Source organism: Poromitra crassiceps (genome assembly GCF_964638095.1).
Source record: "Poromitra crassiceps genome assembly, chromosome: 12".
Lineage (NCBI taxonomy): Eukaryota > Metazoa > Chordata > Actinopteri > Beryciformes > Melamphaidae > Poromitra > Poromitra crassiceps.
In genome coordinates, this window is record NC_139632.1 from 49336077 (window position 1) to 49353837 (window position 17761).

General features: G+C 46.6%; 1 protein-coding gene across 1 annotated transcript in view; it reads left to right on the forward strand.

Moving 5' to 3' along the window:
• LOC310786969 (eukaryotic translation initiation factor 3 subunit H-like) overlaps positions 1-17761 on the forward strand; it is a gene marked incomplete at both ends in the record, with an annotated part of 187459 nt that overhangs the window by 154630 nt on the left and 15068 nt on the right. The window contains one exon of the mRNA XM_083648299.1: positions 13921-14044. Coding sequence (XP_083504425.1) covers positions 13921-14044 — 124 coding nt within the window. The remainder of the gene's footprint in view (positions 1-13920; positions 14045-17761) is intronic.

The window sequence follows — 17761 nt, forward strand, 5'->3', positions numbered from 1 at the left end:
AATATGGGGATGTTCACTATTTGCCTTTTAGTTGCACCCCACCTTGACTTGGGAAGCTGGAAAACCATTTGAAAGAGAAGGTTTCTAGCAATCATCGCATTTTCTAATTCTGACACTTTGAGTTCGTCATGGTCTGAGATATCCACCAGTCCAAGACTATTTAAATGACTCATAGCAGGAATTTGATTTTTGACTAATTTGTTGCAGCAGTCGTGACATAACCAATAATGACCCTTCACTTTCATGTTTTCAGGCATATCACCAATAGCACTGCATATTATCTCTGCGTGTTTGGCTTTAGCAATTATTTTACTTTTGAGCATGTCATCATACCTTTTCACTTGGTGGTAAAACCGAATTCGTCTACAACAGACACAAGCAAAGATTGGCCCTTCTCTCACAGCTGCTCTGAATTGTCTTATTCTACCAGATTGGGTCTTATTTAAATCAACAAATGTCTTCCGTCTTTGTGTTGTCCTTTGTTGGGCTCGTTTGGCTCTAAATCCTGCAGGATTTTCTTGATAGTTTCTTTTACAAGTTGTTGTATAAGTTTGATGTTTTGCTTGTCGTTTTGCCCTGGCTTGTTCATGTAAAGAATCCATGTCATAATGGGTTTGGCATGCTTTGGATCTCTGCAAATGCATGAGTAAATTTTTGAACTGCTTTTGACAGATTTTGCACTCAAATAGATCTGTAGAGTGGTCTTTTCTATGGTTTTGTCTTGAAGAAGCATCAGTCTGAGCCTTTTTTGCTTTTTTGTTTGTCCTGGTTTGTTGCTGTAAAGAATCCACGTCGTAATGGATTTGGCATGCTTTCGCTTTATGCAAGTGCAATAACAAATTGTGGAACTGCTTTTGACAGATTTTGCACTCAAATAGATCTGTAGAGTGGTCTTTTCTATGGGTTTGTTTGTATGAAGCATCAATTCGAGCCCTTTTTGCTTTTTGGTTTGTCCTGGCTTGTTGCTGTAAAGAATCCATGTCGTAATGGATCTGGCATGCTTTCGATCTCTGCAAATGCATGAGTAAATTTTTGAACTGCTTTTGACAGATTTTGCAGACATTTTGCGCACTATCAGTAGAATGATGAAATAGGGCTGGGTGCTCCACCTTTCTTTTCTTATGGTTCACATAGAAGGTGTAAGTGTCTTTTAACTGTAGAGGAATTTGATACTGGTTTTGTTTAAATGTGTCTACTAAAGCAATTGTTTGATCAATATCTTTGTCAGATACAGGAATCAAACTTTCAAAATGATAGCCATTGTAAGCTAACACCAATGGAATGTTGGTATCCGTAACATTGGATGAATTGTAACCATTAGCATGAATCACATTTATTGGGCCATTGGCAGAGGCGTCTGTAGTGGTCCATGGTGTGTTGATAACCAAGATGTCTTTTTTTATGGAATGGGCACAATTAAGAATAGCTAAATCACCAAAATATGGTAAGTCATACTGTTTTGAGGTTTTGAGGGTGCGAAATGCATCTTCCCATTCCTGTTGTGAATAGCTAGCAGGGTAGTATGGACTTGATTTGACTATACATTCGCCCTCAGTATTCCACACCTTTCTGTAATGTGGTGGTGGTTCTGTAAGGTTATCATTGAAGCAGTTTCGCGAATTGATATTATCAATTATCGATTCATATAGGCAGTTACCGTCAGCGTTGTTGGGGTTGCCAGGTGTCAGCTGGATATTATGAATAGCAGCTACAGCAATAGTAATGTGAAATATATCACCATCCTTCCCAGCACCTCCTCTCAGTAACTGGCTCTGTTTTGCAGTTCCTCCTCCATCTTGGAACTGATGATCAGCATGGCAAGGACCTTTGGTGGATGTTGGTGTGCACCACATTTGACCCCCCTTCTTGTTTGGCATCTACAAAAGAAGAGAAAATGACCTTTTCAGCAACCCAAGTTGATAATCCTATATGGATCAAATCGGACAGAGGTTACATATTACAGTTACACATCATTGATCACTATGTATATTGTGTTTAACCTAGTCTACATCCTACACTATGTAAAGACACCAACCAAACCAATGCATGTATTAATGGGCAAAAAAGACATGTGGCGTATTTCTTTCTAATCTAAATAGCATTAACACCGACAGGGAACAGGGTTGCCACACACGTGATTGTTATTAAGATGCACAAACTTGCAAAGATTTCAATGCCCCGTGGGAAACGTGAAGGAAATAGCTGTGCTTGCTCAGGTCCATACAAGGTACATGAGATAGTTGTGGGCCATCCTTCAAATAAAGTGCACCAACCTCGTCCTTCACAACTGGTGCACCATCACTGTCAGGTGACGGCTTCACAGACACCTCCACAACGCTTGGTGTAGCCTCCACCTAGAAACACAAGACATGAATGCACAGGCGAAACAATGTAATCCCACCTAATTCTCATGATGGTTATTGTGTTGACGGGCAACTACAATAGAAGGAAAATACATTCTCTGCCACCGACTTCAGGCATCCTCATCTATGGACAAAATTGGGTTGAACCGCCATATTGATACACAATCATTGGCCAGAGTGTAAAAAACATGGATGTGGAGTTGTCTCCATGGCTACACACAGTCAGGTGTAATAGAAAGCCTGGAACGGAAAGCACATGTGATGACCACGGATGTGTACGTGCACATGTGAAGAGGGAGAGGGGAGGGGAGAGAAGCATTGTTAATGCACTGCACGCTAGGTTTGTCAAAAATATCGATAGTATGGATAAAAGTCAATACTAACAATTTGAAACGGATACAATACTCATTTGCAACAGGTATCGATAGTATCGATAAGTATCAACATCGGGCGGGGCGGACTGGCTCCAATGACGGCTTGGGTTGGTGCAGGCGTTAAAAAACCCTGACCCGCGCATCACTAATATATACATACATATATATATATATAATAGTTAGAGATATCACACACACATGTGCATGCACATACACACATTTCATAAATATTACAGACAGAACCAGCCACTTAAATGTACAAAACACACTTCAAAATAATGCAATGATTGCATTAAATTAAAAGAAAGACAGACAAACCTGTCGCTGTGCCAGTCTCCTCTTAGAGGCCGGAGCTTTCTGCTGATGTGCCACATTTGTGTTCTAATGTAAGGAAAACAGAAATAGCATGTTGGTGGTGTAGTTGGGGCACAGCTCATTTGGACAATAGCAAGCAGTCATGCCTATCATTAAACAGGGTATATGCAGGGATGTTGAAGTTCAATTCAATATCTTTTCAGACCTTTTTTTAACACTTTTTCAAGACCCCAATGCCATTTTCATCACATCAACGATAGGCGTGTAAAGTGTCATCACAATACAATATTATATAGATTGTTTGGACAATGATGCAATATTTTCCGATATCACTAAGGGTCTGAATTTTGGCTAAATTGATTGTCAACTTTGAATACTTTTCAAAACCCCACAGATATCCTGTTAAATAAGGCTGTGTCAGATGGGGAATATGGCTTCAACCAAGTTGCATGTACATTACTTTTTTGCATTTTGGAACAGTACACTCCACAGGGCTTGACAGATCAGCTGGAACAACTTTCTCCATGCCAGCCATTATGTCGCTGCTAAACCAGACAGGGTTTAGCAGCTCCTTTAACACCTGTAAAATCAGATGCACAAGGACCATTACTGACAATTACCTTGTCCAAAAGCAAACCGTATACATAATAAATTAACAGACTTCAGATGTTTAAAGCATAATACAAACATAACGAACCTGTTGATGACCGATTCTGGTTTTGGCCGCACCACACAACTGCTCAACTTCCCCAGGTTGGCGCATCTGTAATGACAAGTATTTGCAGAATGGAAAATAGGTACCCTTTAACCATGAGTACGTGAGGCAAAAACACTTTTCACAAAGCCTCAACCACACAATGAAAGGTCATGTCTACATGAGGCCGTGTTTATGCGTTGGCACTGGCAGCTATTGTCCACACGACCACACAGAGCTTGATCCGGCCTAGTGAGGATGTAGGCAAAGTGTGCAACTTCTTACCCTCCTGCCCTGTCCAACAAGTGTCCATCTGAAAGGGTCTGATCGTTGTGGCATGATGACGTTCCCCTTCACAACCAGCTGTGGGACGACTCTTGGCTGTGATGTCCTGGGGGACACCCTGGGAGGGACCTGTGGGTTTGGTACAGTTGGCTCCAGCTGCATATAAGTGTGACACCAGAGCAAGTCGACAAGGCGCGGCATCCCGTGCGAATCACTCAGGTGGACCTGCACAAATAAACGTAGAAAAAGACGTTAACGGAAAGAATAAAAACTGTGAATATGTGAATGCAATATGTGAAACACTTGGAAGAGACAAGGTGACAGTGTGTAGGCGGTTAAATATGTTTACAACATGTTTGGAACTCATTTTGATGCCTGAGTGGAACGGGGGTGGCGCAGCGGTCTCTATGTTCTGAGAGGGGAGGCTCACCCTCCCACACTTTGACAACACCTGCCCTAGAGGGACTACATTGTACTTACACCATCTCTGCTCCACAGCTGAAGTTGGTCCAATGGGAAGTGCTCAGCAACAGAAAAGTATTTCACTCCTTTAAAAAAGAAAGCTTCATGAGCAGTTGAAGAAAGTAGCATACATTTGTAAGTTTGTGGTGCTTGCTAAACCATAATGAAGATGGGAATTAATGCAATTCTAATATTTCTTCAAAGAGTTTGCCTTCGAAGATGTGACCCAGGCCATTATACATGTGACTGTTAAACATACCCTTACGTGCTGCCACACGATGAAACTCCTGCCGAAGGTACTCCTGCTGAGCCATGTCCACGGTCAGCCGCGGAGGAAAATCCAGGACGAAGACCTATACAAAAACACTTAGTTGTTCATAGTCCATAATATCAAGTTTTCTGTGAGAATGAGAATGTGAGAATCATCCTCAACATAAGAATCACAATAAACCCTAGAATGTCTTAAGCCTACCTTAGGACAGAGACTGCAAACACTGACCAGGAGCCTGGCAAAGTCTGCCCCTGCCTCGCTGATGGTTCTGCTGCTTGTGAGGTTATTGCTGGGGGCCAAGACCCAGACTGCCTCAGGGGTGCGATCCACGTGAGCATGGCACACCTCTGTCCTCAGGTCAGCTGCACTGGCCCCCGGGGTTGACAGGACCCCAAATGCGAAGTTGCCCTCTGGCATTTTCACAAATCCATCTGCGATGCTTCTGAGATGGGAGTCCCCCACAAGCAGGACAAACTGTAAGAATAGAGCCATTATTTTTTTTTGGGGGGGGGGGGTAATATGTCATGTGTAATTCCTCATACAAGTGTTTTGTTCATCAATTCAACACCAATAATACCTTTTTATGTGGAGACTCAGCTGGCATGACCAGCTTGTGGCTGTGTTGTGTGCAGTGCGAAAATTCCCATTTCTGCACTGCATGGCGATGTCCTGTACCACCAACTATTTATACACAGACAAAACACAGCAAGGTATAACTATGAGATCCTTTAGATTTATTTCTAAATTCCGTTAAATTTTTTCCCCAATTATTATTTTTTATTTTTCTTTCTGTCAGACAGCCTCTTCCACACTCAAACTGAAAACCAAGCTGTGACATGATGTAAGGGTCCCACGCACCGCAATCCAAAACAGAATTATTTATCTACACCTATTTTCCCAATTATGAAACCATTTAGGTTCTACAATAACTAGGGTTACTTTTGATTTTAAGAATTAGGCCTAATTCTTTTTTAATCAATTTCTGACAAATTGTACATTCCATGTTTTACACTGAGTTAGTACACCTTTTGAAAACATACATTATGTACGCACAAGTACGCACCTTCAGTCTATGCAAACCGTACACAGTGCACACAGTTTACAATCACACAACATGCATCCATAGCTTACACACATGAAAACATTGATGCAAAGAACATACTGGCATGGCTAGTAGTGGTCGGCTGCAGGGCCTCAACATCCACAGTGCTGCGCTTTGGCTCTTTCCTCTTGGCAGCTTGCGAAGGGCGGTTCCATTTTGCAGCCTGCGAGCGACGGTGGGTCTTTCCGCGAGGCATCTATAAGTAAGGAACCAGACTTGATTATGATCAGGGTTCCCACACATTTTGATGGGTCAAATTGCAGAATGGTCCACCAGAAAACGAATAAGTTCAGGCCTTCCTCCTGCGTCACAACGCTGTAACGTTATGGAGATTTCAATTACACTGCCTGTCTATTGTGTTATGTTGTACAACTGCTACGGACTCCACTCGCCAGCACCCCCCTCCCCCCAGCTCTTTCTAAACAAAGACTCCTCATGTCTCCACGGCGCACGCGAGTGCATATATTGGAGACATGAGATGATAGCCTATTGCTTACTTATCCTACTGCATAGGCAAGGGTACCTGCTAACGTTCACGTAGCATATTAATTAATTAATCGTTCGGGCAATTGCTTATTATACGCTGTAATGTTTACGTTCACGTAGCATATTAATTAATTAATCGTTCGGGCAATTGCTTATTATATGCTGTAACGTTAAGGAGATGTTATGTTATACAACTGCTATGGACTCCACTCGCCAGCACCCCCCTCCCCCCAGCTCTTTCTAAACAAAGACTCCTCATGTCTCCACACGAGTGCATATAGTGGAGACATGTGTGGACTTAGGAACCTAGCAACAATGAGATGATAGCCTATTACTTAGCCTACTGCATAGGCTAAAGTACCTGCTAACGTTCACGCAGCATGTTCATTAATTAATCGTTCGGGCAATTGCTTATTATGAGCAAACTATGTCTCCACTCCGTGAGTGCATAGAGTTGAGAAGTGCTAGCTTGATAATGCCTTGCTACGCAGCAAACAGGGGAAATGAAAGTGCACTTACCCTTGTGGATGGCAAAAAAGTTGTGGTGGAGTCGGCACATAAGCTGCAGCGTCGTCCTTGTAACGAGCTAGCCACAGTATACCTGGAGCATGCCCTTGTTTGATGGTTTCCAGGTAAAAAGTCGCCAACCAGCTTAGAGGTGCATTACCGCCACCTACTGGACTGGAGTGCATTACCGCCACCTATTGGACTGGAGTGTGGAAAGACATTACATCGCCTGAGTGCGTGCTAAAATGGTCTGGGCGACCGAGTGGAATGTAAGGGGCCTGCTGCATTCGCACCGGCCCCAACAATACTACAACCTCATAGCTAGTCAAGCAGATATGTCACAAAAGGTTGCCATACAGTACACTGCTGAAATGATCCTTAGGTCCTTGTGAAGCAAATCTGATGTTTTCTAGCTTCAGAAGATCTTGGTGCATCTTCTCTAATCCAATGTTTAGAAGAGGGAGGTGTCAAGACGGAGGAGGAACCTGCCTCCAATGAAGGCAACTGAGTCTTCTGGCTAAGAGAGTGACATAAGCCATGCAGTTTGACCATGTGCTAGGCAGGTCCTCCTCAGTGGATACCAAAGATGCTGTAAGACCATTTGGATCTGATTGATTGATTGATTTTCTTTATTTAAGTGTCATGCTTCGGAATGAAGCCCAGCCCACATGGGCTTACAGGACACTTTTACTGTTCATCATTTAAACAAACAATGATCAAAACATAAAACCAACAGAAAACACCCAAAATACATACAGTAAAGTTGTACAGCATGAAAACCACCACCCGAACCTACTTAAAGAGCTGTGCTTGCCTTTTATTCCAGGCCCTAGAGATAAAGTTAGCAGTCTTAAATACCTCAGATGATATCTATCGGTCTTGATCTATGATCTATTGGTCTTTAAAATATCTTGGATAGGGCATCAGAAAAGGAGGAGCAGTAAACCTGAGAGAACCTGGGCTGAACCAGAACATATGAGCTAGTGTTGTAGGTGAGATTTTACATCTATTCATCAAGAATCATCAATCAAAAGGATACATCTATGAGAGTCGGACATGCAGTCTGTGTGTACCACTTTGAATTGAAGGAGGCCATGCTTGGCACATCTGACCACTTGGCACCCGTGAATTGTACATTCAGATCAGCCTTGCCGTGCCTCTCTCAATACATCAAGAGATTTTGCCCACATAGAGACACTGCGTAACGCGTCATCATTCAGAAGCCACGCCCAAAACGGGGGAAAACAGAAACCCCCCCACCTCCAATCCTGGCGTTCTCCTATGTCACGTGCATGGTTGCATGTTGCACAAAAATATCGTATATACGGAAGATGAACACTCCAATTTACTTCCTTGACAGCTAGATCCACATTTTTCTTCTCGCCAATTCTCAATGGCTTCCTTGTTTTGCTCAGGAGTACCCAAAAAAACTTTAACTGGCGATTTTTTTACATTTGTTGTCTGCGCAGCCCCACCACACAAGTGAGGTCTCTAGACCATAGTTCAAGCAGAAGGCCATTCGTGCATAATCTAATCCGATCACCCCTGACGTCAATCAAGTTCTAGTATGACGTGGTCAGTCAAAGTCTTAGTATGACGTCCGTAATGACGTCAGATATGACGTCAGTTAATTCTCATATATATAGCAAGGGTTCTACGTCACCTCTCTCTCTCTGGCCGATCATAACAGCAGCAGCTTCACAGCAGTCCATCTCCCTTGAGCCCTCCTCCGGAGCGTTGTTTTGCACCATATCCGGAGACCGAATCAGCACCCTCAAGCCTTTTCTACCCGTGGAAATCCAACGCAGATATTCCCCGCATATTCCTCAACGCTTCCCACTCCATTCCCGGCATGTCGAGCTCCGAGCCAGAGCAGTCCATGGACAGCGACAGCAGCTCAGCCAACGAGACCCCGTTCCAGATCGGCCACGGTGCGTTCTTGCTTTCCGAGACGTCTGATGAAGACGTTGGCGAAGCGGCCGGACCACAGGCCGCCAACGCAGCCATGATGAAAGGGCCCGGCGCGCGTTCCCGTGGCACGGGGCGCGCCACTGCGACGGCCCTTGGAAGGAGAGCAGATGACGAAGTGCCGCGTGCGCCCGGTCGCCCAAGAACGCGCGCGAGCGTGCCAGAGGGGGAGGCCGCTCGGCGCGGACGTGCGAGAGGCCGCGGACGAAGATCAGCAGAGGCAGCCGCTCCGAGAGCGGGGAGACGCCGGGGAAATACAGGCCGCGGGGCCACCGCGAGACGCCATGTCCTTCCTGGTCGCACTGACCTCCAGGCCGCCGCCCCGGAAGCGGAAACGGCACCATTCGCAGCTCCGCCGAGCCGACAGGGGTCGTCAAGAGCCATTCTGCTGTCCCTGCTAGATGCTAGCAGATCAGTGGATGCTCGTCTGAGGGCCCTGGAAACCCCCCCCCCCCTTTCCCCCCACGTTCGCCACAGCCCAGCCAGCGCAGCAGCCGATCCCGCCCACGCCCACGCAGCAAGCCGACGTGCTCCTCACCACCGCCCAACCCGCCCAGATGAACACCCTGGCGTCCGCCACGCCCGCCATCTCATTTGGTATGCCTTTTGTTTCTCCCTGTGCCGATGTGTCTCCCAGGTTGAGATCCCAGATTTTGAAGGGCAGAGACATCAATTTAGTTAGCATACTCCTGCCATCCCCCGAGTGCAAAAGGAAGGTCGGGGGTGACCCAGATGGCCCTGTCTATTTAAAGTCGTCCGACCCCCGCCTGTCCAAAGACCTCTCCCTATGTGACTTCCTGAACACGTTCGGCGTCTACCGCGACGTGATCTGTGAGGTGTACCCAGAGCGCCGCCACGAGCTAGATTTATATATAGCGCTAATAGTGGACCTCTACTCCAACCACGGTAAATTATTCTACCAGTATCATAAAGCATTCTCCGCTAAAGCCGCCCTGATGATCACCCGGGCTAATACGCGGCTTAACTGGTCCATTATGGACATGCAGATCTTCACGTCGCTGGTTAGCGGGCGGCCGGTGAACACCTGCTACTCGTGCGGCGAACCGGGGCACTCTGCACAATTCTGCCCAAAGGCGGCCTTTCAGTCCGGCGCCGCCCCCAGCCCCGCCCCCTCCTGGGCGCCCGACACCAGTGGGTCCTCCCAGGTGCATGCCCATTCCCCCGACTACCTTTGCAGATATTTCAATGAAAACGTGTGCACATATCCCAAATGTAATTTCCTGCACGCATGTAGCACCTGCGGGGACGCCCACCCCCGCTCCCGCTGCCCGCAAAGGACCCGCCCCCCACCAAACAAGAAATATTGATTTAAATTGCTTTGAAAACACCACATGTACTGTAGGTGTCCCTCGTGTTTGATTAAATAAAGCGAGTTGATTGACAATCTACCTGGTCTGCGATCCGATCATCCCATCTTTAAACGCCCACTAATAACAATAGTAATAACAAAAAAAAAAAAAAAAAAAAAAAACCCTAAGTCACCAACCCCTAAGTCATCCCCTAAGCCACTAAGTCACCAACCCCTAAGTCATCCCCTAAGCCACTAAGTCACCAACCCTAAGTCATCCAAGTCCAGCGCCAAGTCGGGAAGTCACTAAGTCACCGAGGCCAAGTTGGGAACCCCTAAGCCACTAAGTCACCAACCCCTAAGCCACCAAGTCACCAACCCCTAAGTCATCCCCCAAGCCACTAAGTCACCAACCCCTAAGTCACCCCCTAAGCCACCAACCCCTAAGTCATCCCCTAAGCCACTAAGTCACCAACCCCTAAGTCATCCCCTAAGCCACTAAGTCACCAACCCCTAAGCCATCCCCTAAGCCACTAAGTCACCAACCCCTAAGCCATCCCCTAAGCCACCAAGTCACCAACCCCTAAGTCATCCCCTAAGCCACTAAGTCACCAACCCCTAAGTCACCCCTAAGCCACTAAGTCACCAACCCCTAAGTCATCCCCTAAGCCACTAAGTCACCAACCCCCCTAAGCCACTAAGTCACCAACCCCTAAGCCATCCCCTAAGCCACCAAGTCACCAACCCCTAAGTTCATCCCCCAAGCCACTAAGTCACCAACCCCTAAGTCACCCCCTAAGCCACTAAGTCACCAACCCCTAAGCCACCAAGTCACCAACCCCTAAGTCATCCCCCAAGCCACTAAGTCACCAACCCCTAAGTCACCCCCTAAGCCACTAAGTCACCAGCCCCTAAGCCACCAAGTCACCAACCCCTAAGTCATCCCCTAAGCCACTAAGTCACCAACCCCTAAATCACCCCCTAAGCCACTAAGTCACCAACCCCTAAGTCATCCCCTAAGCCACTAAGTCACCAACCCCTAAGTCATCCCCTAAGCCACTAAGTCACCAACCCCTAAGCCATCCCCTAAGTCACTAAGTCACCTACCCCTAAGTCACTAAGTCACCAACCCCTAAGTAATCCTAACTCCTGGAAACAATCTACTCCCCATGGCTCGCTACATCAGGCTCAGGCCTCAGACTGGCCCCAGCGCCAAGTTGGGAAGCCACTAAGTCACCCAGGCCAAGTCGGGTCACCAACCCCTAAGTCATCCAAGTCCAGCGCCCAGTCGGGAAATCTCTAAGTCACCCAGGCCAAGTTGGGAACCCCTAAGTCACTAAGTCACCAACCCCTAAGTCATCCAGCACCTCAAGAGGACGCTCCAGCTGGTCTTCATCAGCTCTCCAGCTACACCCGCCCGGAGCAGGCGGCCATACCGTGGCCCAAAGAACCCTCCTTCCTCAATCGGCGAGCATGGCAACAAACAGTGTCCCGGGCTCTGTGCCAAAATGTCTCGTTGGTGGTGGCTCCCCGAAAAGCACAGCGCCCAGTAGGCGCAGTAAATCTCCCGGATCATTTTTGGGGGAGAGAGAGAGTCGAGAGAGAGAGTCAGGGTCAGTCAGAAGGCCAAGTCGTGTGGCGCGCAAGGCCCGACCGAGCTGGGAAGCGCCAGCCGCAACGCAAGTAGGGGGGTCAAGATCGAAGGCCCGACCGAGTTGGGAAGCGCCAGCCGCAAGTAGCCATAAGTCGTTAAAAAGGTCGAAGGCCAGAAAAGTACAATCAACTACCGGTGCCCGCAGATCTCAATTAACCTCCGGTAATCAGATCTTCCTTTTGGGGGATCTCCTAGCCTAAGCAGATGCCCTCCTCTTGCCTCAAGAGCAGCGCCACTGGCTAATGGAGTCATGCGCCAAAGTATTTGCCATGCATGCCGATTGCTAAATAAAGTTTGTTAAATCCTACCGACTGGCCTCTCATGATTGAACAGCTTTTAGCTATGTTTAATTCAAGGAAGATGACGCTGGTGTGTGGAAATGAACGGAGCTTTTCCGCCGTGATGGGCGTGGCCTATTTCATGCAGTGTCTCTATTGATGAAAGTTTCCAGAGATCATGCCTTTGAGAGATGGTGCTTTTGGGAATAGAGGCTGCTGTTCAGGGACTGTAGGAAAAGATCAAGTATTTGTTTGACAAGTTGTTTCAGCTTCCAACAAATGATGGGCTGTGACCGCTGTTCACACACACACCCCACACTCACACATACCCCACACACACACACACACACACACACACACACACACACACACACACACACACACACACACACTGCACAGACAACAATAACAATATTTGCATTGCTGGCGGCACTCGCCGATTATAATTGCCATTTAAATACAAACAAGTCAGTCCCTCTCCTTCCAATCTGCTAATTGCATTGTGCAGCAGCCTCCAAGCATTCATCAATTAGATCATGTAATTCCTTAGACCAAAATACAAGAGTAGAAGAAGAGCGGCCCCGTCTTGTCAAGGTTGAGCTCAAGGTGCTGGGCAGACATCCCGAAATGGGACCCAGGGGAGATGGGAGAGAGAAGAGAAAGACCTTGGCAGCCGAGTGTTGTGAGCTTGGCAATGGTGGGAAAAGATGTAGCATATGATAACAGAGCCAAGTGATGTGTGGAGAGGAGGAGAGGAGTGTGTGTATCCCTTTAAGACCGCGAACCGCGGTTCGCGGTCTTAAAGGGATACGCACACAAATAAGGGATATACACGCAAATGCTGCATCAGGTATCAATGGGTTAAACTGGTGATGCACTTGTCTCAAGTTGCAAAGCAACTGCAGCATCAGATTATGGCTGTGTGACTAGTCACTAGTGGTCAAAATTCAGAGCTAAAACGGTGGATAAACATTGCATTTCCGATCAGTTCTTCACAATAAAAGGCCTTCCGCAGGTTTGTGCTTTTATTATTAAGCAGCAACAGCATGTTGTTTTTAGAGCCCGACCGATACTGGATTTTGGAGGCCGATGCCGATACCGATATTAGGAAGTAAAAACATTCCGATATCGATATATCGGCCGATATTCTTATATTATATAATACACCTGACCGTTATATTACACAATTATTTTGCAATGATCCCTCAAATATCAAACACTTGACAAAAGTATGACTTGACATGACTTGAGATATGTAATGTAGGGAGGATATTTTACAGCTTATCAATAAACGTTATTGTCCAAAATGACATCAATGCAATAAAACAGTAAACTGAACTGGCAATCTAATAATTATAAATAACTAGAAATACAAAAACACAAATAGAACAAATATAAAATATAATTTGAGTTAAATAAAAAGATCAAATATACACAACATGCTGTCTATAACTTAAAAAATACAAAATAATCAAATATCGGCATATCGGCCAACATATCGGCTGATACCGATATATCGGTTATCGGCCAATATCGGCCGATAATAGCCTATCGGTGGACCGATATATCGGTCGGGCTCTAGTTGTTTTCATCTTCAAAGTGATCAGGAAACCGAAGCACAGGGGAGAGAAACTAACTTCATTGCGGTCGTTTTCGACTTCTCTCCCTCCCTCCCTCTCCTCCAGTGGACTGTAGAAAGTACTATAAACAGAATGTGTACGCTGTCTGTCTGTGTGCACAATCCTCCCAGGAGTATCTCCAAGGGAAGAGGGGTTAGAGAGTGGATGTATGTCAGTGCTGCTCACGATGCTCTATAGGAGGATACATATTTGTGAGTGACACACTGCCATCTTCCCCCCCTGGAGAAGAGCCTGCAGCTCCTGATGGACAGAGTGGATGACATGAGCCAAGACATTGTCAAGGACAACACGTACAGCCGCAACCTGAGCAAGCAGCAGCAGCAGAAGAAGCACCAGGTATCTTGTTTACACACACACATCATGCACACACACACACATGCGCGCGCGCAAACACACACACACGTCACACACACACATCATGCACACACACACACATGCGCGCGCATCAAACACACACACACGTCACACACACACATCATGCACACACACACACGTGCGCGCACACACACATCATGCACACGCACACACACACGCCAAATCTTTCATGCACAGATGCACAGACACACCACCTACAGCCAGACTCTGAGCAAGCAAAAGTAGATGTACCCTTGTTTTATTATTTAAAGTCCCTGGAAACCAGAAATATTTCTTTATTATTTAGCATTTTGAGTTAATCACATCACAGGACCCTATGTTAATAAGCCACCAGCCAAATTTGAACGATGATGAACGTCGCAAAGTATATAAATTTAGGTTTGACAGCCATGGCAAAACTCATGAGATTTCATTATTTTTTAGAGTGTACTTTCTCCCGCGGAATGTGTGGGCGTGTCCCATCTACAGCAGGGAAATTTCTGTCTCTCGGAGAGCGCGAGAGAGAGGGGGGAGGGAAACGGAGAAAGAGAGATGAGTGCACACACCGTGTGTGTGTGTGTGTGTGTGTGTGTGTGTTGCTTCGCGGCTCGGAAGAGATCTCTGTCCGTTCTTTGCCTGAGTGTCTGTCGAGAGAGAGAGAGAGAGAGAGAGAGAGAGAGAGAGGAGCGCATGGCTGAAACCCGACACCTTGCTAATCTCACAAGCACAGCGCTTGGTGGCAGACGGCACACAGGGAGGGAGACGGACAGCGAGGGAGCGCTGTCACTGGGGGCAAAGAACGGACTTGCCATAGGTGGGTGGGATTGCGTGCGTGTACAAAGGTTATATAGAGCTTATGACGTCATAAGCTCCTGCGTTTTAGCACCTCGCGCACTGCTGTCTTCAATGAGGAAGTACTTTGTAGAATCTTGTAGAAAAGTGTCGATTTTAAGGCTTTGGGTTGAAAGTAATATATAATAATTTCTGAGGCACAAAATTACTAACATAAGACCCTAAATAACATAGTTAGAACGTTTTTGTGGATTTTGGTTTCCAGGGACTTTAAGTTTTATTTATTTATTTGTTTGTTTATTTATTCATTTTTTCCCTTCCTGACTGCACTGCCTCTGTTTTGGCCCTTGTCTAGAGTTATTGGGGGGGACTGTTCTTGTGGGATTATTATTATTATTTAATTTTTATATCCTTGATACTGTAAATCTGTTTACTCGATGAGTTTCTGAGAAAACGTGAATATAAATAAATAAATTGTAAGCAGCAGAAACATCAGGTTAGCAGCACGCACATAGTGGAGGGTGGGACACACACACAGACACACACACACACACACACACACAGACACACACACACACACACACACAGACACACACACAAACAAACACACTCTAGCACAGATGCAGCTACGGCCACAATCTCAAAGAAACAGCAGGTCTTTATCTCTCAGCCGTGGACTACAGCTGCAGAGACACCAGGTAGCACACACACACACACACACATCACACACACACACACACACACACGCACACACACGCGCACATGGAGGCATGCTCATGTGCCAGCCAAGCAAACAGACCGTTTCACCAACATACGCAGCCAGTGATGCGCATGAACATAGTCCCACAGACCAACCCTCAGTAAACAGCAGCTGTAAAGACACAAGGCACCACCGCGGGGCAGTGTGTCTTCAACGCCAAGTTTCTGTGGAGCAGGAAATGTTCCAGTAGTGGCTAGATCCAAACACACGCTAATGAGAAGCTAATGCCAATCAGAGTGTATATTATTGAAGCTGATTGACTCAGTAATATGTATATCTGTAATATCAACTCTTGATTGGCATTAGCTTCTCGTTAGCGTGTGTTGGGTCTAGCCACTACTGGAACATTTCCTGCTCCACAGAAACTTGGCTTTGAAGACACACTGCCTTTCTGCCCCGCGGTGGTGCCTTGTGTTTGCCTGGATACAAGGCTCCTATCTATAAACAGTAACTTTTCATTTTAACGCCTAGGCAAAACTCTCCCCCAGTGTTTCCCCTAGGATCAAGGATCAAGGATACTTTATTTGTCACTTGCACAGAAATACAGTGTAAAACATGCAGTGAAATGCAATGGGACTTAGTCTCTGCAATGTGCCAGAAAAGGTAGATATCAATAAAAACAGTAAAAACAATAAAAGACACAGAACATGTAAGAGACATAAAGTGCTGATCGTAAAGTGCTATACAGTATCGTCATGTCCTGTCTTTAATTAAAAATTGAAATAAAGTGCCATATTTAAAAAGTAAAATAAATAAATATTGTGTGGTCCTAATGCTGCTAGTGGCTAGCATTGAGCATGCGAACAGCCTGGGGGAAGAAGCTTCTCTTGAGCCTTTCGGTTTTTGCCTTCAGGCTACAAAGGCGTCTCCCTGACCTCAGCATGGTGAACAGGCCAAAGTTGGGATGCGTGGCGTCCTTCATTATTTTATGAGCTCTTGCTCTCACCCGCTTAGAATAGGTGTCATGCAGGGTGGGCAGAGACACTCTGGTGATACGCTCAGCTGAGCGCACCACCCTTTGTAGGGCTACCTGGTCCCTTTTAGTGCAGCTCCCGTACCAGGCGGAGATGCACCCAGTGAGGACACTCTCGACGGCTGAGGAGTAGAAGGTCTTCAGGATGGATGGTGCGACCTTAAACTTCCTCAGCCGGCGGAGGAAGTATAGACGTTGTCTGGACTTCTTGAGCATATACTCAGAGTGCAGACTCCAAGTGAGGTCCTCACTGAGGTACATGCCTAGGTACTTAAAACTGCTGACCCTCTCCACAGGCTCCCCACCGATGGTCAGTGGGGTGTACCCACTGCCCTTCTTCCTTCTGAAGTCCACCACCATCTCTTTTGTTTTGCTGATGTTCAGGGACAGGTTATTGGACTGACACCATAGTGCCAGGTCTGATACCTGGTTCAGGTAAGCCTCCTCGTTGTTATCGGAGATCAGACCTAGCACTACGGTGTCGTCAGCAAACTTAAGGACGGCGGTTGAACTGTCAGAGGCCACACAGTCATGTGTGTAGATGTTATAGAGCAGCGGGCTCAGAACTCTCCCCTGGGGGGCGCCTGTGTTGAGGGTCAGTGAACTAGAGGTGACGCCGCCGCCCACCCGCACAACCTGGGGGCAACCGGTGAGGAAGTCCAGCACCCAATTACATAATTGGGTGTTGAACCCTAGTGCCGTCATCTTAGCCACCAGGTTGAGGGGGACTATGGTATTGAATGCTGAACTGTAGTCGATGAACAGCATCCTCACATAGTTCCCCCTCCCCTTGTCCAGGTGGGTAAGGCAGGTGTGCAGAAGGTTGGTGATGGCATCATCTCTAGACCTATTTGTTCTATAAGCGAACTGGAGGGGGTCAAATGAACTCGGCAGGGTGGAGCAAATGTGGGGTTTTACTAGCCTCTCAAAACATTTCATGACCACTGAGGTCAGTGCCACTGGGCGGTAATCGTTCAGGCATGATGGACTATTGTTTTTTGGCACAGGGACTATGATGGACCGCTTAAGGCAAAGGGGGACGACAGCTTGAGCAAGAGACGTGTTAAAAATGTCTGTGTAAACAGGGGCTAGCTGGTTGGCACATGATTTTAGGACCCTCCCAGGAATCTGGTCAGGCCCCGCAGCTTTCCTCCCGTTTACCCCCTTGAACATC